This window comes from Stenella coeruleoalba, assembly GCF_951394435.1.
Source record: "Stenella coeruleoalba genome assembly, chromosome: 10".
Classification (NCBI taxonomy): Eukaryota; Metazoa; Chordata; class Mammalia; order Artiodactyla; family Delphinidae; genus Stenella; species Stenella coeruleoalba.
Window position 1 is genome coordinate 56,293,338 of NC_137156.1, and position 22,218 is coordinate 56,315,555.

General features: G+C 47.3%; 1 protein-coding gene across 4 annotated transcripts in view; it reads left to right on the forward strand.

The window, feature by feature from the left end:
• Nucleotides 1–22,218, forward strand: part of TRANK1 (tetratricopeptide repeat and ankyrin repeat containing 1) — an 88,055-nt gene that overhangs the window by 46,164 nt on the left and 19,673 nt on the right. For all 4 annotated transcript variants that reach the window (XM_079933592.1, XM_079933595.1, XM_079933594.1 and 1 more), the window contains 6 exons: nucleotides 587–763; nucleotides 1,403–4,294; nucleotides 10,907–11,106; nucleotides 11,390–11,527; nucleotides 18,049–18,195; nucleotides 19,513–19,669. In XM_079933592.1, the coding sequence (XP_079789718.1) occupies nucleotides 587–763; nucleotides 1,403–4,294; nucleotides 10,907–11,106; nucleotides 11,390–11,527; nucleotides 18,049–18,195; nucleotides 19,513–19,669 (3,711 nt within the window). The remainder of the gene's footprint in view (nucleotides 1–586; nucleotides 764–1,402; nucleotides 4,295–10,906; nucleotides 11,107–11,389; nucleotides 11,528–18,048; nucleotides 18,196–19,512; nucleotides 19,670–22,218) is intronic.

The window sequence follows — 22,218 nt, forward strand, 5'->3', positions numbered from 1 at the left end:
TGGACAGTGAACATATGGCTGCCGGTGGGTGGCAGTGCAGGAGGGCTGCAGTCCTCAGGGGGTGGAGGTCAGGGAGCTTGCAGCGCAGAGGGGAGGTGTGGACTGAGCTAAAAAGAAGGTGATGTGGCAGTGGGGATGTGTCAGGGAACATGGCAAATGAGGGCCGATGGGCATTCTCGGGAAGAAGCTTCCCAGAAGCAAAGGATGTGGGAAGCACGCTCACGTCCAGGTCACCGAGTGTATGTCCAGGACTGTGTTGGGCAAACACTGGGAGTTCCGTTGTTCATGCCATCCCTACTCCGGTGCTGATGGTGGTCCCGTGGCGGGGTGGGAGGGGGAGATGGAGAGACAGAGGAGGTGAGGCCCAGGGACAGGACACCTGAAGGGGGCAGGCTTTCCCTCCAAGGGCACTGGGAAACCCTTGCCTCCCAGAAAGGGGGCGTGGCAGGAGGCCCTCAGAAGTCAGGTCAGCACCCCCTCTTGATTTGGAATAAAGGGCAGAATCGGTCCCGCCCCCCTCAGGTGGGCCCTGCTGACCTTGGCTCAGGGATGCTGCTCACCAGTCCCTTCTCTCTGCCTCCCCCAGCCTCGCCCGAGGGTCTCCAGGGCAGCCAGGAGCAGCCGCTTGTCATGTGCCTGAAGGACGGGGACTTTGAGCTGGCCTTCGTCCTCTTGACCAAGGGTGCGGACCCCCGTAGCATTTCTCTCACGGAAGGCGACACTCCTTTGCATGCCGCACTCCACATCTTTCTAGATATCGAAGGTAGGCCTTTATTTTGTAAGCAGTCTTTTTCTTGAGGAGGAAGCTGGGTGTTAGAATGGATGCTGTGCTCCTTGGTCTTTCCTGCTGGGAAAACTAACCATCTGGAAAAGGCCCATTTCTTGGCCAGGCCTGTATCTCCTGGCCCCTCACCCATAGCTTGATGGGAAGGAGTGACCATCATGGTGAACGGTCAGGGTGGGTTGATGGAGGAGGATTCTTAAGTTCCAAACTTAAGAATCGGCTGTCCATAGCTGCAAATACTTTCCATTTATTTACGCCATTTCAAGGGTCCTGACATAAAGGCTCTTACTGGAATATTTACGGTGATTTCTGGGTTTCTCCACCTTTGACAGTTGGGCAGGGTAAATCCTTTGCTGGGGGGGCTGCCTTGTGTATTGTAGGATATTTACCAGCATCCCTGGCCTCCACCCACTAGATGCCAGTAGCACCTCCTAAATTGTGACAATCAAAAATGTTTCCAGACACGGCCACCTGTTCATTGGGGAGCAAATCGCCCCCAGTTGAGAACCACTGGGTTATCAAATCCTTGGGGAAGTTCAGTGTTCTGAGGACCCCCGGCTGGCGTCTCTGCTCCCCAGAAAAGCCGTTCAGCACTCACAGGATTTTTGTGTCTTTCAGCTGACATCGGTTTTAACTTCCTCAGCCACCTACTGGATCTGTTCTGGTCCAAGCCCACCGAGTTTGACTACCTCAACCCCAATATCCAGGACAACAGCGGTAACACGCTGATGCACATCCTCTTCCAGAAGGGCATGCTGAAGCGCATGGGGAAGCTGATAGATCTGCTGGTGAAGTTTGACATCAACCTCAACCTGAAGAACAAGGAAGGCAGAGATGCCCGGCACCGAGTGAAGAAGACAGACGCACTGCTCTTGGCCTGGAACAAAGCCCTGCAGGAGAGCAGGCGCCGGGGCCGACAGGATGCTGCCGCCCACCCAGGGAAGCCCCCACGCCGTGCAGCCCCGGCTCACACGGCTCCACTCAAGGGCTCCTCCAAGTCCCTGTCCTGCAGCAGCACTGCAAGAGCCCCACCCAGAAGAGCCGGGGTCCCTGAAAGCTGGGAGACCCTGCCGGATGCCCAGACTACGAGGCCAGAGCCTGGGGCTGCCAGGCCCTGTTCGCAGAGAGACCGCCTTGTGCAGGACATCACGGCTTTGATTCAGCAGGTGGAATTGGATCCGTCCCTCCAGGAGGACTGTCCACAGGACTCCGAGCCTCTGGAGACAGGAGCTGGCACCGTAGGAGAGAAACAGGAGCTACAGGGCACCCCGGGGGCGGGGGGCTCTGACTGCAGTGGGAACAACCCCGCAGTCCTTGAGGCCGCGGAGGGACATGCGCAGGCAGGCCTCGGGACTCCACAGCTCGTGCCTGCTGATCGCAGGGGGACAGAGGGCAGCGACGACCAGGACGACCAGAACGTGCCGGAGATGGAGGCCTGCCTCCTGGACTTCGAGAACATGACATGGGAGATCGAGTGCACTTCGGAGATGCTGAAGAAGCTGTCCAGCAAGGTCATGACCAAGTTCATGAAGAAGAAAATTATCCTTGCCATCCAGAAGCTCGGCAATGGTGAATGGACCAGGGGCCTGCGGAAGCGGCTAAAGAACTTGAAAGGAAGCATCCAGCTCTTCGAGGCCAAGCTGGACAAAGGGGCCCGGATGCTGTGGGAGCTCGCCATTGACTTCTCCCCGCGGTGCAGCGAGAACCCCGAGAAGATCATGGCTGCGGAGCACAGTGCGCATCCCACCGAGAAGGCGAGGCAGGTCTACACGGAAATCATCCGGATCTGGGACATCATCTTAGATCACAGCAAACTGTCGGACTCCATCAGGGCCATCTGCAGCGCCTACAACCGGGGCCTGTCCTGCATCCTGCGCAAGAAGCTGAAGGGTATCAACAAGCGCCAGGTGTCCGACAGTATGAAAATCCAAAAGCGGATACCCCGCTGCTACGTGGAGGACACAGAGGCCGAGAAGGGCGGGGCACACGTGGATCCTGAGTACTTCCCCCCTGCCAGCGCGGTGGAGACGGAGTATAACATTATGAAGTTCCACAGCTTCAGCACCAGCATGGCCTCCAACATCCTCAGTGACACGACGGCCACGGTGGAGTACCCCTTCCGGGTGGGCGAGCTCGAGTACGCGGTGATCGACCTCAACCCCAGGCCACTGGAAACCATCATCCTCATCGGGCGGAGCGGCACTGGCAAGACCACTTGCTGCTTGTACAGGCTGTGGAAGAAATTCCACGGTTACTGGGAGAAAGCCGAGCAGGCGGGAAGCCCGCTGCTGGCCAGGCAGATCTGGCTGAAGCGAAGGTTGGAACTGGAACCCGGAAAGGAGGGTCCAGGTGGGGAGGAGGACGACGAAGAGGAGGAGGAAGAAGGACCCACTGAGGTGGTAACAGTGGACAGCCTAGAAGAGGAGCAGGAGAGTGAAGCCTGTGCAGGGGGAGCCAGTGGGGAGCCAGGGGACCCCGAACAAGGGGTGGAAGGACCCACCCCAGAAGAGCCCCACCAGCTGGAGCATCTACATCAGATCTTCGTGACCAAGAACCACGTCCTGTGCCAGGAGGTGCAGAGAAATTTCATTGAGCTCTCCAAGTCTACCAAGGCCACCAGTCACTACAAACCACTGGAACCCAATGTCCACAAACTCCAGGACCTGCGGGATGAGAACTTTCCTCTGTTTGTCACTTCCAAGCAGCTGCTCCTCCTGCTTGATGCTTCTCTGCCCAGACCATTTTTTCTGAGAAACGAAGATGGCAGCTTGAAAAGATCCATCGTAGGATGGTCCATGCAGGAAGAGTTGACCGTCACCAACTGGCAGGAAGATGAGGAGGAGGCCGAGGCAGACGGGGACTATGGTGAGGAGGAAACAACCGTGGAGACACGCCCATGTGACAGTGACCCCCGGGTGTACGTGACATTTGAGGTGTTTGCCAATGAAATATGGCCCAAAATGATCAAAGGGAAAACTTCCTACAACCCTGCCCTGATTTGGAAAGAAATAAAGTCTTTTCTGAAGGGGTCTTTTGAGGCCCTCAGCTGCCCCCAGGGGAGACTCACAGAAGAAGCATATAAGCAATTAGGGCGGAAGCGGTCCCCCAATTTCAAGGAAGACCGGAGTGAGATCTATGGCCTCTTCTGCCTGTATCAGCAGATCAGGTCTCAGAAAGGGTACTTTGATGAAGAGGATGTGCTATACAACCTGTCCCGGAGGCTGTCGAAGCTCAAGGTGCTCCCATGGTCCATCCATGAGCTCTATGGTGATGAGATCCAGGACTTCACCCAAGCGGAGCTGGCGCTGCTGATGAAATGTATCAATGACCCCAACGCCATGTTCCTCACTGGGGACACGGCTCAGAGCATCATGAAGGGCGTGGCCTTCCGCTTCAGTGATCTGCGCTCTCTGTTCCACTACGCCAGCAAGAACACCACGGACAAGCAGTATGCAGTGCGCAAGCCCAAGAAGATCTACCAGCTGCACCAGAACTACAGGTCCCACTCAGGTACGTCCAGGCCTTGGGCTCTCCCTACAGGGGAGGTGCTTGGGCACTGACCTTGGGCTACTTTTGAAGCTGTGGCCTAGCTTTTGTTGGGTTCTTGTAGCTAAGGATAATATTTTGATCTACCCACATGAACAAGAGATCTTATGATTTTTGCCACTACTCATTCTTTTCTCTCTCTCTCTCTCTCTTTTTTTTTTTTTTTGGCCACTTGGCTTGTGGGATCTTAGTTCCCTGACCAGGGATTGAACCCGAGCCGTCCGCAGTGAGAGCGCAGAGTCCTAACCACTGCACCGCCAGGGAATCCCCCTTTTTTCTCTTTTTTTATTGAAGTATAGTTGATTTACAATGTTGTGTTAGTTTCAGGTGTACAGCAAAGTGATTCAGTTATATATATATGTTCTTTGTCAGATTCTTTTCCCTTATGGATTATTACAAGATGTTGAGTATAGTTCCCTCTGCTATACAGTAGGTCCTTGTTGGTCATCTATTTTAATATATAGTAGTGTGTATATGTTAATCCCAAACTCCTAGTTTATCCACTCCTCCTTCCCCCTTTGGTAACCATTAAGTTCAGTAGTCATCGCTACTCATTCTTAGGTTGATGATTTAAGCTGTGGTTGAATGGAAATGAACCTCTAAGTAATTACAGCTTAAGGTGTTGGCCATGACATGAAAACATTTCAGGGGAACATTTAAACTGCTTAAGAACTTTTGTTAAAGCACTTTGGAAGCACCTGCTTCTAAAATGTAAAGTAATACGTCAATTACAAGTCATTAATCCTGAAAGAAAGCAGCTTTTCTTCCGAAGAGAAGCAAGAAAAGATGGCGGTGGGGGGTGGGGGGTGGGGGGGGCGGGAGGTTGTGGGAGATAATGCACTCTCAGGTGCTTTTAATTTGTGCCTCACGTGTGCCCCTTCCCTGTGCCAGGCAGGATGCCAGGCAGTTGACATAGGTACTGAACCTGGGCCATGGAGGTGAAAGCCTGGAATCCTAACCACTGGGCCACTAGGGAACCCCCATGGGTACCTGTTTTTAAGCCTCCAAAAAACCTTACAAGGTAGACATCATTCCCATTTTACAAAGGAAGAAACTGAGGCACAGCGAATACTTCCTTTGTGGTTTATAGAATGCTCACCAATTCACCTCCTATGTCCTGCATGTGTCCATGAACAACATAGAGTATTATTTTACATGTTTAAAAACTTTGTTTAATGGACTCATACCAGACGTACCTTTCTGCAACTTCGTAATTTTGCTTATAGTAATGTTTTGGGATTTCTGCATGTTGATACCATGGAGCTGCAGTCCATGCATTTCTCAGTGCTGTTAGTAATCTAATTCATGACTGCACCACACTTTGTTATCCACTTTCCAGACAAAATTATTCTTCCTTTATCCCTCAACAAAAATATTTTCGTTTTTTATACTTCTCTTGCTGACAACGCATATCCTACTTGCTTTACACACTGAAATGCTTCCCTTATCATTTTTACATATTACAGTTTTTAACTTAAAAGACCTTAACAAAACCAAGAAACAAGTAATTGAGCTGTTTGTTTATATCAGCATTTTCTTTTTCTTTTTTTTTTTGTGGTACGCGGGCCTCTCACTGTTGTGGTCTCTCCCGTTGCGGAGCACAGGCTCTGGACACGCAGGCTCACGGGCCCAGCCGCTCCACGGCATGTGGGATCTTCCCGGACCGGGGCACAAACCCGTGTCCCCTGCATTGGCAGGCGGACTCTCAACCACTGCGCCACCAGGGAAGCCCTGTATCAGCATTTTCTGATTGGCAAGCTTAAGAACATAACCTCTAAAAACATATATTTTTCTCATAGCACAACTTCTCTTTAATGTGGTACAAGATGCTGTTTAAGGAACCCAAACATCTTTTGTAGTTCTGCTAATTAACCCAAGGCTGAAGTCTCAGGCAAAGTGGGCTGTGTTTGTATTTCAAGGACATGATAAGCGTTAATTTCAAGCTTTCTCCTAGGCATATTTTTGTTCTCTCAGGGTCAGAATTCTGAAAACAGTATTTTATCAAGCTAGCTTTCTCTAACTGCATATGCAAAAAAGAACCAGTTTAGAGTGTCAGAAGAGTTTCATCTTAACCAATTTTCTCTGGAGTCTGAAGAATACTGTTGGCCCACAGTGTTAAAAAGAAAATCGTCTTTTTCTTAGTCATAGGTTCATAGCCAAAATTTTTCTTAATGAATTGAACCTGAATTTCCCATTTTACAAAAAGCAACAAGGATACCAATCACACAAATGGAATACACACTCACACACCAGAAGACAGAACTGTCACAAATGCACTGAGAGGATGACCGATACGGAGTCCCAGACAAACACTTCCCAACACAAATGGTCCTCAACGTCAGAAACACGTCAGAACCAACTGGCAAGATGCCCAGATAGCACCTCATGCTCAAAAGAAAATGTGCCTTGTGCTCACCAGTGCCCTTACTCAGGCTTGGAGCTCGTCAGCTCGTCCAGATGCATGTTTCCGTTGCACCAAGGAAAAGCATATGTTGGCAGCCAGTGCCGAGCAAGGAAGAAACAGGGAGGATCTCCGAAACCAATGGTTAGGGCAGCTGCTAGGAACGTCCCCCCAAATCCCCCTCCCGAATCCAGTGAGCCACGAGCAATGAGCTCCTCACAGCCATGCCAGTGCTTCTTCATGGCGGCAGCTCTTCCCAAGAAAACCCTGGAAGCCAGATATCGCGAGAGCGCAGCCTCACGTTGGGTGTCAAAAACTTCCCGCAAGTGGGTCCAGGTGCTCGCTGCTCAAAAGCCAATAAAGAGGCAAGGTTGGTGGAAAGGAAAGTTTGCTTTATTTCAGAGACCAGCAACCCGGGGCTGGGGTGTCAGATTCACGTCCCAAGGCCAACTCCCCTTCCCCCCACCCTGCCAATCGGTGGTCAAGAGCTTTTATAGAGGGAGGGAGGAGGCTACATGCAGAAACAGCACAGTCAGCTCTGACAGTCATCTTGAAACTGGTCATCGGTGGTCTGATGATTGTCTTACTTAAATCCTTCTGACCTGGGGTTACGGTAACCTCCTGTGTAGTCTTTTAATGGTTTTAAATTGTCCTCCTTATATTTAGGTAGGTGTCAAAATTTAGGTAAATTTAATTAATTCAGTTTAAAATGTATGTGTGGTGTGACATTGTCTTTATTGAAATCATGCTTCTGTGATCTAATTTTCCTTTTTTCCATAGGGATAAACAGTTGTGCTGATGCCATTTACCTCATGGCCCATCCTTTCCCCTCATTTGCAATTCTTGCTTTTCAAATATCTGTGAGTCTGTTTCTGGGCTCACTATTTTTTTTGATTTGTCTAATTTGTCTGTTTTTGTACTATTATCACACTGTCTTTATTTACTGTATTATCAGATTTCTCCATTGACTCTTTGTAATTTTGATTGGAATTGAAGTTCTCACTCTTTGGGAAGAAATCACATCTTTACATTGTAGGGATTTCTGAACCATGACCTTGGCATATTTCTCTGTTCAGATTTTTTTTTTTACTGCCTTCAATAATATTTTATAATTTTCCCCAGATATTTTACACAGCTCTTAGATTTGTCCCAGAAACCTTATACTTTTGGTTACTATCATGGCTGCACCTTTTTTCTCTTTTTAAATTTTCTAGCCATGTCTTGCTGGTATAGAGGGATGTTGTTGGTTCTTGTGTATTGATCTGGTATCTCACAATCTTGCTGAACACTCTTACTACATTTACCATTTTGACATTTTTATGCAGGTAAGGGCAGGTTTGATCTTCTCTTCTATACTTGTCATTTCTTTTTTGTATCATATTTTATTGGTTAGGACCTTAAACAGAAACAGTAACAGGCATCCGTATGTTATTCCTGAAGTTAATGTGAATATTTTTTTAACATTTCACCATTTAAGTCTGGTGCTTATTGTAGGTTTTTGATAGATTCTCTTTTTCTGGATGCATTTCAGGTAGGCTATGGTTTGGTGAAAAGAGAAAACACACACAGACCACACACACGTACATACACATACACACACACATTGGTACTCTTAACACCCTTACAGTGTAAAAGTAGATTAACATTCTGATTTGTTTAGCCAAGGATTCAGAAAACAATTAGAAGCCAGGTGGCCTCCCAGAGTGTAGCATACACCACACTGCTCAGCCCAGCTTTCCAGGACTCTCACAGTCTTCCTGATGTTGCCCATCAATTACAGGGTCTGCCTGGGTCTGAGCAGCTCAGCTTCTTGCTCTTCCATGACTTTCTACTTGTGCTGTGCAGGAACAACTGGCACAAAGAAGTTTATGCTCGAAATACAAGATTTTATCCATTCAGGAAACATATATTGAGCTCCTCCCCTACCTGACACTGTGTGGGGGCTTGGTGACCAAGACGTTCACATTTCTCTGTCCCCAGGGGGTAGCTCCAGACGGCACCCCCTTTTTTGCTGTCGGACTCTGTAGAGGGGACCTGGCATGAGTAGTTGAATGAGCCCCTTATTCTGATGGTGTACATGGGTTCAGCACCACTGGTCTGGGGCAGCAGCCTTTATGATCAGCAAGATAGAGTATGGCAAAGGGCATTGTCCCGTGAGCAGTTGTTTTTTTGGTTTTTTTTTTATGTAGTAGGTAACCCACCCAGATGATCACTACATAAACTCCATTTTCCACCTCCTGTCAGGATAGAGGGAAGACTGTGCGTAAATGTTTCCGTGTATAGAACCAGAAAAAGCCCCAATAATATGTATTAGATTTGAGAGACTTTAGAAAACACATAAAACGTTAAAAAAAAAAAAAAATTCAAGCCCCCTGTAAGGCTACTCACTACTCACATTTTGTTTCATTTCCTTCTGATCTCTTTACTGGCCATATACAGATATGCATTTATCATACACATTTATTGATTGATTATGTGTATTTACATAATCAGTGTTATGATTGATTAACATTGTTTAATCAATCATAATTTAGTGAATATTTAGTGAATACTTCCCCCATCTTTTATTCTTTTTTAAATTGAGATTCACATAGCATAACATTCACCTGTTTAAAATGTGCAATTTCGTGGTTTTTTAATATATTCATAAGGTTGTGCAACCATTACCCCTGTCTAATTCCAGAACATTTTTATCACCCCCAAAAGAAACCCCATAACCGTTAGCAGTCACCCTTATCCCCTCCTCACCCCTGTGAACTACCAGTCTACTTTCTGTGTCTGTGGGTTTGCCTATTCTGGACATTTCATATAAATGGAATCACAAAATATGTGACCTTTTATGTCTGCCTCCTTTCACTTAGCACAGTGTTTTCAAGGTTCTTCCATATTGTAGCGTGTATCAGTACTTCATTGCTTTTTATAGCTGAACCATCTTTTATTCTTTGAGCATGTTTGTATAAAAAATTTTATCTAGTTCCCTAGAAGGGCATTTAAGTGGATTCCAGTTTTTCACTGAAATGAACACTTCCGTGCTTTTTTCTGATCCTCTCATTAGTGTACATCTCTGAACCACAGTCGCAGCTGATCTGCTTAAATTCAGCAGTTTCCACTTGTATTCTTGATTTCTTTATATTGCATAGTGTTAATAATAATAGCATTGGATAGTAACATTTCCCTTTACTATTTGGTAACAGCAATGGGTACACATATGCCCATTTCATAGAATTCTAGCTGGTGTTGGGCAAAGGGCACATGGCCCCTAAGAATAGTGGGAGACCCAGGATGATCCGTATTCAGTCCAGCTTCTTTTGGAGGTGTTTACTAACTTCTCGGACCTTGGAGTCCCTGTTTGTAAAAGTGGGGTTGTCTGGTCTGTCTCACCGGGCTGTTGTGAGAATTAATAAACAGGTTAATCTTTATGAAGGTGCCTCTTGTTTAGTCGACATCACTGTCAGTGTTACTTCAGCGCTTAGACAAAAATGGGACCCAAGGAGAAAGCTCTTTGGAAAATCCTTTATCCAGCTCTGACAATTATTTAGTATACTCCTCTCTTTGCTGGGTATAAACCTGGTGGAAAAGGGCAATGGAAGCCGAGGTTGCTGCCCCACCTAACGTCCAGCTCTTACCATGTAGTGTTGTCTCCAGTGCTCTAAGTACCAACAACAGGGGACAGGATAGTTCTTGTTTTTTAACTGTATATTAGCCCCTGTATTAGCATTCTAACAGCTCTAAGTGTTTAGTTACATTTCTGCCTTGACTCTTCTTCATGAGGTCATTTTCTCTCACATGAATATAGTCCAGGAATGAGATTTACAAAACCTTCTTAGGACAGCAAACACATCTCTGCCTTTGCGGTACCCGGAGTAATACAGCTCGGAGCCAAAGTGATAATCTAACAGGATCTGGAAATTGGCTGCAATTGTATGTACTCTCAGGACCAATACTGCTTCTCAGGAGAAAAGCAAAACCAAAATAAGAAAACAAAATGCACGGGAGTTCCCTGGCGGCCTAGTTGGTTAGGATTCCAGGCTTTCATTGCCGTGGCCTGGATTCAGTCCCTGGTCAGGGACCTGAGATCCCGCGAGCTGTGCAGCGTGGCCAAAAACAAAACAAAACAAACCAAAAACCCCAGCCATGTTGGCGTGTTGTACAGTATCTGACTTTTTTTACCCCAGGAATCCTCAATCTGGCATCTGGAGTGGTAGATTTACTTCAGTTCTATTTCCCGGAATCTTTTGATCGCCTTCCAAGGGATTCTGGCCTCTTTGATGGTCCCAGACCAATTGTCCTGGAGTCCTGTAGTGTAAGTGACTTGGCAATATTGCTTCGAGGCAACAAAAGAAAAACCCAGCCCATTGAATTTGGAGCCCACCAGGTGAGTTTCTTGAGATTGTATGTTTTAAAATAAAAGGCAGTTTGCAGTTGAAAAAAGGTTTGAGAAGCTGAGTTCTTCCACAACGTAGAATTCAGTAGCCCCTGTCCCAGAACGAGGAAGTTTCAGAGATGGGTGAGTGACGAAGTGTTATTAATATTCCCACCACGATGGCCGTTCCTCATCAAAGACATTACTTGCCTCCCACAGAAATAGTCTCAGCTTTACTAGATTTCTCTTTGTACAATGTGAAGTTTTTTCTCTTCTATCCCCCTTTGTTTCCTAGGTAATCCTTGTAGCCAATGAAATGGCAAAGGAGAAAATTCCAGAAGAGCTGGGATTAGCGCTTGTGCTAACAGTTTATGAAGCCAAAGGCCTAGAATTTGATGACGTGCTCCTTTACAACTTTTTCACTGATTCTGAGGTATGTCGTACTCAATTCTTCTTCTCACAGCGCATGTGTGTGTAGGAGCTCCACTTCCACTCCAGGAAAGAGAATTTTGGAGCTGAGCAGATGAGAGTTGGTCACAGGTGACCATTTCCCTTTTGGAGCATCATCCATTTGGTGTGGGGTTTTGTGTGTTTGGATGCGGCTTTCGACAATGTCTGTGGGTTGTTTCATAGTGTGTTGTGGGATGGCTTTCCCCGTGCCTTGCCCTTCCCTGTTTTCTTGTATTCCCCTTTTCTGAATGCCTGGTACCCAAGCGCCAGCTTCTGGTTTTCACTAGCTACTGTTAACCTTGACTCCCAAGGATCCTCAAGTTGGAGCAAGGTCTAAGGAGAGCCTTACAAATGAAGGCAAGGTTAGCAATGTCCACCCTATGAGGACAGAACCGGGCAAGGTCATTCATAGGGAGACAACTGCAGGAAGACACGTGAGCCTTGGTTCCTGCCCACAGGATCAGGTAATGCAGGGGACGAGAACAGCCATCCTGCCTGAGCTCCCTCCGGGCATGGCTTTGCCACCACTGCTTGCCACCCTTGCCCACGATGGCAGCAAAAGAGTCCCCAGACTGACCCCCAGTGACCTCTGTGCCAGCCGATTGTCTTGACTTGGCTCCTGAGTCCTTGTGATGGTTTTTCTTCCCAACCTCAGTACATTATAGGTAGAGCCGCCAGCTCAAGGCCATTGTCCTCAGTTTCATAGCAACTGCCTTCTCTTCACCACCTTCTTCGGTGGAGGCTCTGGTTGGCTGCTGACCATGCTGTGGGGTCTCCTTTGGGGACATAGCTGGCTGTACCCTGGTGCCCGTTGCAGACTCCCCGCTGCAAACAGTGCATGCTTGAAGGGGCTGTTTTCATACCCAAGTCACGAGCACTGTTAGCTTTGACTCCTTAAAATCTGCTCCAGAACTGACCCTTTAAATGGAGTCCTTTGTTTTTGTTTTGTTTTTTTCTGGTCTTTTTTTAAATGTCACATTTGCCTCGATAATACCTATGACTAATATTGCTATGGATGTTTTACAGTTTATAAAGTGCTTTTTGAAGGCATTGTCTCAGTTTATCCTCCACCAACCCTCTGACGTTGTGTGTATTTTTATTACTCTCATTCTACACATAAGGCTGAGGGTCATGGAAGTTACATAAGTTGCCTCTAGTCGTAATGTAGGTGGCAGAGCTCGGAGATGAACTCAGATGCTTTGAATTCCAAATCTCAAGATCTTTCCACTGTACTCCCTTCCTTTTAATACCCTGCATGCAAATCGGCTTCCAGAACCTTCCACAATGAATACATCATTACCATACCTTAAGTGCACTCCTTTTCTATTGACTTTTCTGATAAAATCAGATGCATTCTCATTAATCCTGGAACCATTTTTAATCTCCGAGGACTAACTTTTTTTTTCTCATAATACATCCATTGGTCATGGTTGGACCGAGGCTCTCCTGAAAGAGGAAAGGGTAAGACTTTGTTGTTCGTGTCCTTTATTAAGTGCCAGTTGTATGCTTGTGCTAGTAAGAAGCTCCAGGAGCTCTGGACTTATGGATCGGTAACTTGTGGTCAACTCTGTTTGTGAAAGAAAAATCTACTTAATTCTCTTTCACCCTGACCCTGGAATGGCACAATCTTGGATCCCTTGACCCTAAGCTCCCACCAAGGGATCAGTGAGTTGCATGAAATTAAAACAATCACAAATTAAGTCTTGTGGTAACATCCACGTCATCCTATACACAGAATGAGAATTCTAAAAAGACTTCTGATGTGATGCCTCCCAATTACCAGGGAATGGAATCGTGCATTCCCCAGCACAAAGCACACCCTCAGTTTATCATTCACAACCACAGGACCAAAAGGCACCAGTCAGCAAATGAGAGGAGATGCTACAATCAAAGGAGAGGAAAAACAGAGGTCACAGGAATCCCCATGCGTCTGTGGTCTGGCTGCTCACGTGGGGTTTCTTTTGGGGGTGATGGGTGAAGGCTGCTGAACAGTACTTGCTGTTTGACATGGGAGACTGTGGAGGACTCCTCTCTCCATCCCTGGCCTCCTCTTCCACCGCCGTTTATGTATCTGGAAGGTGCTGTGTGTGTGTGTGTGTGTGTGTGTGTGTGTGTGTGTGTGTGTAGGGGGCTTCTTATGGCCCTGGCTTCAGAGGATTCACTGTTACCTGTTCAACCACATGGACACCAGGGTCATCTTCTGAGATGAGAAAGGAACCAAGGAATGGTTATATCAAGGCCTTCTCTTGTAGGATTTTGCCTCATTTGGGGGAGGGGAAGTCATTCTCTGGTCACCTCCAAACTCTCCTCCTGTGGGGACTTGGAGGGGTGCTTGCCATTGACACTCTGCCCCAGTGGGGAGTCCCTTCCTTCACACTCATGTGTGACCAGGACAGGAGAGGCTTTCAAAACCACAATTTTTAAGAGTTGCTGAACTAATCTAGAGAACAGGCCCCACAAAAGAAGCCTTGCTGGTAGAGTCTAAGTCCTTTTCCTTCATAATTACTAATCCCCAGAGAAGAAGCTGGAAGACTTCTAGATGCTTCTTCCTTTTATTGCCGGGAGTGCTGCAGGCCTGTATTCTTGCTGTAAACACGTGCTCGCTCCTAGGAGGCTCTGTCTTGAGAGTGAAATGTGTTTTATTCATGGAAACAGGTTAGTCGTGTGCCATACGAGCAGCTTCTGTGTCTCCTTCGAGCAGTTTTAAGTTACAGGTGCTTTGGGCTTCCCTGGTGGCGCAGTGGTTGAGAGTCTGCCTGCCGATGCAGGGGACACGGGTTCGTGCCCCGGTCCGGGAAGATCCCACATGCCACAGAGCGGCTGGGCCCGTGAGCCGTGGCCGCTGAGCCTGCGCGTCCGGAGCCTGTGCTCCGCAACGGGAGAGGACACAACAGTGAGAGGCCCGTGTGCCGCAAAAAAAAAAAAAGATACAGGTGCTTCACTGGCCTTCCAAGTTCAGGCCGCCTGCACCTCCCGCTGTCTGCCGGACCTCCTCAGGTGTTAGCATGCGTGTCTCTTGCCTGCTTTCTTTGGCAAACAATTAAGTTGGGTGAACAGCTTTACGAAGATGAAAAGATAGTCACAGATGTGTCCTGAAGATTTTTTTTTTTAACTTTCAACTACTAAAATTGATTACATGACTCACATCTCTTCTCATAACCTGGTGATTAATTCCCTAATTGGTTAGTAGCATAACCACTCTTATTTAATAGATAGTATTTAAAGCATTTAACCTAATGTGTTTTTTTTTAATTTATTTATTTTATTTTATTATTTATTTTTGGCTGCGTTTGGGTCTTCGTTGCTGCATGTGGCCTTTCTCTGGTTGTGGAGAGCGGTTGCTACTCTTTATTGTGGTGCATGGGCTTCTCATTGCTGTGGCTTGTCTTTGTTGCGGAGTCCGGGCTCTAGGCGTGCGGGCTTCAGTAGTTGTGGCATGTGGGCTCAGTAGTTGCGGCTCACCAGCTCTAGAGCGCAGGCTCAGTAGTTGTGGCGCATGGGCTTAGTTGCTCTGCAGCATGTGGGATCTTCCCGGCCCAAGGCTTGAACCCATGCCCCCTGCATTGGCAGGCAGATTCTAACCACTGAGCCACCAGGAAGTCCCTAACCTAATGTTTATAGAGTTTACATTATAGAGGAACTGAAGGGAGGTAATGAACTGTATCCACTCTACCTTTCCATCATCCTTGAAAAGATACATAGGTGGCAAGTAGCACCATTTTATAAAAAACTGAAGGATAGGAGAATTGACTACCTACTCCCCCAAGACACACAATAAAGTATGAAATCTGAAACTTCATGGGAATTCTTCACTGTAGATACTGTGTATAATCTGGTCACGTTTGCCTCCCCAGGGTCTACAAACTATGGCCTGGGGGCTAAACCCAGCTCACTGCCTGTGAGCTAAGAATGCTTTTTACATTTTTAAATGGTTAAAAAAATCAAAAGGAAAATCATATCCTGTGGCATGCGAAAATTTAGTATTAAATTCAATTTTAGTGTCAAAAGATAACGTTTCATTTCATCACACTTGCCCGTTCATTTACTGTTGACTAGAGCTGCTTTTGCTCTACAGTAGCAGAGTAGAGTAGTTGCAATAGAGACCATATAGCCCACAAAGCCAAAAATATTTATCATCTGACCCTTTAGCAAAAAAATTTACAGACCCTGATCTACAAGTCACCGTGGTTTTGTTGATTTGGGTAAAGGGGAAAATGGCTAAAATGTCAACTCTTTATCGAGCATTGTAGACACACTTGACATTGATTATCTCCTTTTATTTTTCCAACAATGTGGTTAGTTCTGTCATCCACATTTTACAGAACAGGAAAATGAGACCTAGAAGAGGCATTTGTTCAAGGTCACATAATAAGTGGACAAATCGAGATTTAATTTGTTCCATCTGACCTCAGAGTCCACCTTGCACAGCATACCCCACGGCTCCTGAATTTCACTCCATCCTTTTTTTGGGGGGACGGGGGGGCCTTGTGGCTTGCGGGATCTTAGTTCCTCAACCAGGGATTGAACCTGGGCCCTCTGCAGTGGAAGTGCAGAGTCCTAACCACTGGACTGCCAAGGAATTCCCGAGCTCCGTCCTTGATTGGATCACTTGGTTAGGAAATTTTGTCACATGTCTTTTTTTTATATCATAAGAAAATAATTTTAATTTTTTATTCTTACATTTCCTAGCATTCATATTTTCAGTGAAAATGTTTCAAATTATTTACACTTTGAATGCAATTACATCTCTTAATCCTGGGCATTTAATATAACACAAATTATGTGAAAATTCGGTTATAACACAACTAGTAATTTTGCTGACATAAGGGCAAGACTCTATTTTATAGAATAGATGTAAAAATAATTTATGAATTATTACATCTTTATTACTCATTTAAACATGGCTAAACTATCCACATGTAACAGCAGTAATTATATTTTTATTATCTTGGTTATTTGTGACTCTTAGTCATATGAAACCCAAAGCTTAACACAAATTATTTTGTATTTATATTTTTTATTTTTTTTTTTTTTTTCAATGTCAAAATGGCTTTAATCCTCAACCCTGGGTGGTGAAAAGAAAAAAAATATGTATATATAATTTCTCTTAGCGCCGAGTTTGAGATCCCCTCTGCCATTTACCATTGTGGGACCTGGCACAAGGCACAGAAACCAAAGGCGGGTTATAATTCCTCTGGACAAGACTGCCAGGGAGGATTCAAGGGCTGGCACACACGAGGCGCAGGAAAAGTTAGTTCCCTTCTCTCTCACCCCCTCGGAAGGATTAGGAAGGATGCTTTGCTTTCTTCCGAGGTCGAGACCTCGAGGAAGAGCAGGGCTTGCGACTGCTTTCGGAATTCTCTAAGGGGAGGGCCCTGGGCGTGGCGGGCCGCAGCTGCCTCGAGGGCCCGCTACAAAGAGGCATTGTTCCCGGCCTGCCGGCTGGGCGGCGCTGGCTCCGCCGCGGGCCCGGGAGTGGGCAGGTTTGCTCCCGCCGAGGAGCAAGCACGGGGGCCAACCTCCAACAATAGTTTTGTTAAAAATCAGGAATGCAGCAAAGCGCCAGAGGCCGTTTATTTTCCCTTGGGGTGGGCCGGAGAGAAAACCGCTCCCTTTCCTGGGCGGGATCGAGTCTTGTCCCGCCGGCGGTGTGGCCGCACCAAGTTCCGAGGTCCCCGGGGAGGCGGCATGGTGACCTCCAGGCCCCTTCCTCTCGGCAACTGCGCTCCTTTCCCAGCCCCACTCAGCCTGTTTTCTTCGGCGCCTGTGCGCGGCGCCCACACAGCACTGCTGTATTTATATTTTTTAGACTTATTTTTTATTGAGGCAACACTGGTTTATAACATTATATAAGTCGGTCGTGTACAAGATTGTATTTCTACTTCTATATAGCCTACAGCATGCTTACCACCAAAAATTTAGTTTCTGGGACTTAGGGAACTAAGATCCCACATGCTGCGTGGCATGGCCAAAAAATTGAAGGAAGGAAGGAAAAATAAAACTTAAAAAAAAATTTAGTTTCCATTTGTCACCATAGAGTTGATATTTTGCCATTTGTGACAACATGGATGGACACCGCGGGTACCACCCTAAGCGTCACATGTGTCTTAATGACTGACCCTAAGTGGCATTTTTTAAACACATTGTGAAAAGAGGTGAGGATACTGGTTTTCTCTCTCCATTCTGCTTGTGGACATTCTTTCAACAACAGGAACCTCCAGGCCATAAACACTCGTGCTAGAAGTAAGCACATGTGCCTGCTTCTTGGCCGTCTTAGCTGAGTGTCTGGGGGTCTTCCCGGTAGCTGCCCTGATCCCTGCCTGCAGCACCTGGGCCCCGACCCCCACTCTGAGGCCATAGGATGGCCACCTCCTCACAGCTGGTGCTGAAGGCCTGGCCGCCGTGCCAGGCAAAGGGGGCTCAGTTCTCTGTGAGGCCCAGGGAGGCTGGGTGTGCACTGCAGAAGCATATTCTGCTGGTCTTTCATTTGTCTTTGTTGTTCAGGCTTACAAGGAATGGAAGATCATTTCCTCATTTACCCCTTCATCCTCTGAGTCCAGAGAGGAAAGCCGTCGGCTGATTGAGGTGCCCCTAGAGAAATGCAGCTCCTCTCAGGGCGGGGCTTTCATGGTGAATCCAGAAATGTACAAGGTGAGTATCAGCCAGGGGTCCATGAGCTTGCTTGACAGGGAGCCAGTAAGCAGGGCTTGGCCGATAAGATGGGGTTAAAGATGGAGCCTGTGCTGCGGGTCTTCCTGTCCGTCAGCACTAGCGGGTGGAGAATGGGAAAGGGAATGTGGTGGGCTCAGCGCTGGTGACCCCCTCTTCTCAGCAGAGAGCCAGGCTTGATGTGGGGCGCCAAAGGGGGAGGGTAGCACCTTCTGTTCGCCTCTGGAGCTCTGTTCAGAAACTCTGACATGGCTGACGGGGAACTCAGAAGTGAAGTCCGTGACTGTAGTCAGTGGAGACCATTGTCTTCCAGCCTTGTCTGTGAAGGGACCCTGTCTCCCTTCCCCTGGGCGTCCCACTACATCACCGAGAAGTAGGCCAGAGCCGAAAAGCTCTGTGGAGTTCTAGACCGACGAAGGCCGACAGAGGCCTCGAGAGTGAGGGCAATACCACAGAAAACCGAACCGGCAAAAACCAAAAGCTTTGGGAGAAACTGCTGTCCTAGTTTTATGTCTCCTACATAGTAGAAAACAAATAAATAGAAGAGCAGTTATCCGGTTATTTCTGTAACTACCTGGAAGGCTCTGCACATAGATGTTAAATCATCACCAAGCTGTGCAGACCTCTGGGTAGCCACAAATCCGTTGTTTTGAAATGTGCATGATTTAATCAAGGAGGTCCTCCCTGAGTCTAAGACATAGTCCCCTTATACCCAGAGTCCTCAGTCATGGGGTAGGTCAGGAGTAATATAGTGCTAATAGTAGTCACAGTAGCAGCGTGGGACTGCTCCATTTTTTTAATTTTTAATTTTTTTTTAAATTTTGGCCGCACTGTGCAGCTTGTGGGATCTTAGTTCCCCGACCAGGGATTGAACCCTGGCCCTTGCCAGTGAAAGTGTGGAGTCCTCACCCCTGGACTTCCAGGGAATTCCCACTGCTCCAATTTTTAAAAATAAGTTACAGTAATTGCGTAGGATGTGACTTTTGGGATAAACTGAGTGAAAGGTACATGGGACCTCTCTGCAATATCTTTGTAACCTCCTAGGGATCTATAATTATTTCAAAGTGGACAAGTACAGCAGATTCAAGGGTGGGCCTGTACTAACACTGCCCCCCTCGCTAGAGTTTGCTTCCCTGTGCTGCAGCCACAGTGGGCTCCCCACGTCCTGCTCAGGCCTGGGCTGTACTTCATAAAACTTACTTTTTGAATATTCCTCCAAAATCAGAATAAGCCCGTTGAAGTGAGACACGTTGTATTGTAGCCTGAAGGCTCATGCCTCGGTCCTCATCTTGTCTTTAGCTCCTGAACGGGGAGCTGAAGCAGCTCTACACGGCCATCACCCGGGCTCGGGTCAACCTCTGGATCTTTGACGAAAACCCAGAGAAACGGGCTCCTGCTTTCAAATATTTCATGAAAAGGAATTTTGTCGAAGTCGTGAAAATGGATGAAAATAAAGGTAAGCGCTCATTAAAATATTCTGGCTGTTGGACAGAAAGCATGTTACTCTCAGCTGCCCTGTGGCCGAGGGTAAAGGGTATCGTTTTTGGAAAACACTTTCTTTCCACATTCTTCTGAGACATGAGTGTTCCTATTTATTGCTAAAGTGTGTGGGAGACTGAAGTTGTAATGAGAGTGGGAGGGTTAACTCCTTCAGGGAAGAACTTTTATTTGTCCTAAAAGGTAAGGATCATGGGCAAAGGATAGACAAAGTAGGCTTTGCTGGGAGAATACAAATTAACTGTGGACTTTTGGACAGCTGTTTGGCAGTATCTATCAAAATAAAAAATGCACCTACCTTTTGACCCGGTAATTCCACTTCTAAGGATCTATCCAGAGATACTCTTTTATACAATCTCTAAGATAACATGCACGAGAGCGCTCGTTACAGCCCCGTTTGTAATGATAAGAAACTAAAAATGACTTAAGTGTCCGTGAAGGTGAAAGTGTCTGCAGTGGCTCCTCTGGTGCTGGGACCGGTGGGTGTGATATTGTTAACTAGATGTGGACCTCTTTAACTTTTCACCATTTCTGTGCTGCTTGCAGTGTTTAAAAAAAAAACACAACATCATTATGTATTGTTTTTCATAAGTTACAAAGGCTAGCTAATTAAAAAATGGAATGAAGGTCTCCTGATGGGATAACTGGGAGATAAATAATCAGCCCTCATGAAGGAGAAAATTGTTCTGTTTCTTGGGGGTTAGCTGTTGAGTTGGCTGCTCCAGGCCATGGTGCATTTCTCCAAAGATGGGGGAAAGCCCACAGCTCTGTGGCTGCAGAGAGGTTTGTTGGTTTCCTGAGCATTTTCCAGCCAGTTTTATGGAGACTGTTTCTGGTTACAGCCAATGGCTCAGTTGGGGACCAGGATTAGAAGCTCTATTCCTGGGACCTGACTGTGGTGCTATAATGTGAAAAGTCTGAGGCTTGGGGTTAACCTGGCTTCTCATTAGAACTTTCCACCTGTGCAGCCGTGGGACTTAATTCAGCTAACACTTTCTCCCCCTGGGCCTCCACTTCCTCTACTAAAAGGAAAACGAGCGCGTTGACCTACCGTGGTGGTTCTTATTCCTCCCCGCAGCTCCGAGTCCTTTTATTCTCACAATATGTTCTGGCGACCCATTATAAGAGATCAAGATTGGCGATTTTTTTTTAATTTAAAAATTCAAAATGAAAAAGGATTGCAATTAATATTATCTCTTATTTGCATTAAGAATGCAAGGAAAAGTCCCGTCTTAATTGTGAGTTACGACTTGCACATGGTAAAGTCTTTGAGGACATCTGTTCTCACTGTTCTGGGGAGCTGGGGACGAGTGTGGTGACTTTGCATTTGGGGGTCTCTTCAACGCGGCACCAGTAGAGGTCACCGGGCAGATGCAGAGATACTGTGTGGGGCTTTGCTGTGGAAATAAGATGTCACCTGGACACTCACAGTGCACACAGCACCAGAACAAGATGCTGCAAAGTCAGCTTTGCACACAGTGCGTGCGGGGGGCTGCAAGGATTGGCATGTGTTTTTTTTGTTTTGTTTTTTTAAATTTATTTATGGCTGTGTTGGGTCTTCGTTTCTGTGCGAGGGCTTTCTCCAGTTGTGGCAAGCGGGGGCCACTCTTCATCGCGGTGCGTGGGCCTCTCACTGTTGCGGCCTCTCTTGTTGTGGAGCACAGGCTCCAGATGCGCAGGCTCAGTAGTTGTGGCTCACGGGCCCAGTTGCTCCGCGGCAGGTGGGCTCTTCCCAGACCAGGGCTCGAACCTGTGTCCCCTGCGTTGGCAGGCAGATTCTCAACCACTGCGCCACCAGGGAAGCCCTGGCGTGTGTTTTTGCACCACCTAAACAAAGCTGGCCTGTCTGCCTGGCCCCTCCGGTTGACCTCTGTTGGCTGAGGGGACTCTGAGCTTTCCGGCTCAGGTTTGACTTCCGCGTCGTCCTGATATTCAGCCTTTTGTGTGTTTCGTGAAGCTGTGGCTCAGAATCCCCAGAGAGTGTCGCCTCCGCCCCCACCCCCACCACCGCTGGCGGTGCTCGGGGTCCTCGGCAAGGGGGGCCAGTGCAGTCACCGCCAGCTGCTGAGGCTGACAGACGGGACCAATAGCAGGTGGTGGCAGTGGTCAACGTCCACCAACCAGAATGTGTCAGATTGCTTGCGGTGATGAGGGCAAAGTCTGCACATTTGGAAATACTGTCACTTTTCCCCTGCTAAGGCCCCGGCATGGGAGTTTGCCAAGAGCTACATGGCTTTGGGTTTTCAAGGAGGAACTGGAAATTGCTGTCTGTCTTCTAATTCGTATCCCTAGGAAGGGAAGGCAGACCAAAGTTCAAAAATCAAAGAGCATCTTTTCTCACCTCCACCTCCTTCTCCCAAAACCCACTACAACCTGGCTTGGTAAGCTACACTCTGCCTTACATGAACGCTAGACAGACAACGTAGGTGTGTTCGTTTGCTCAGGCCACCATAACAAATACCACAGACTGGGTGGCTTACACAACAGAAATTATTGTCTCAGTTCTGG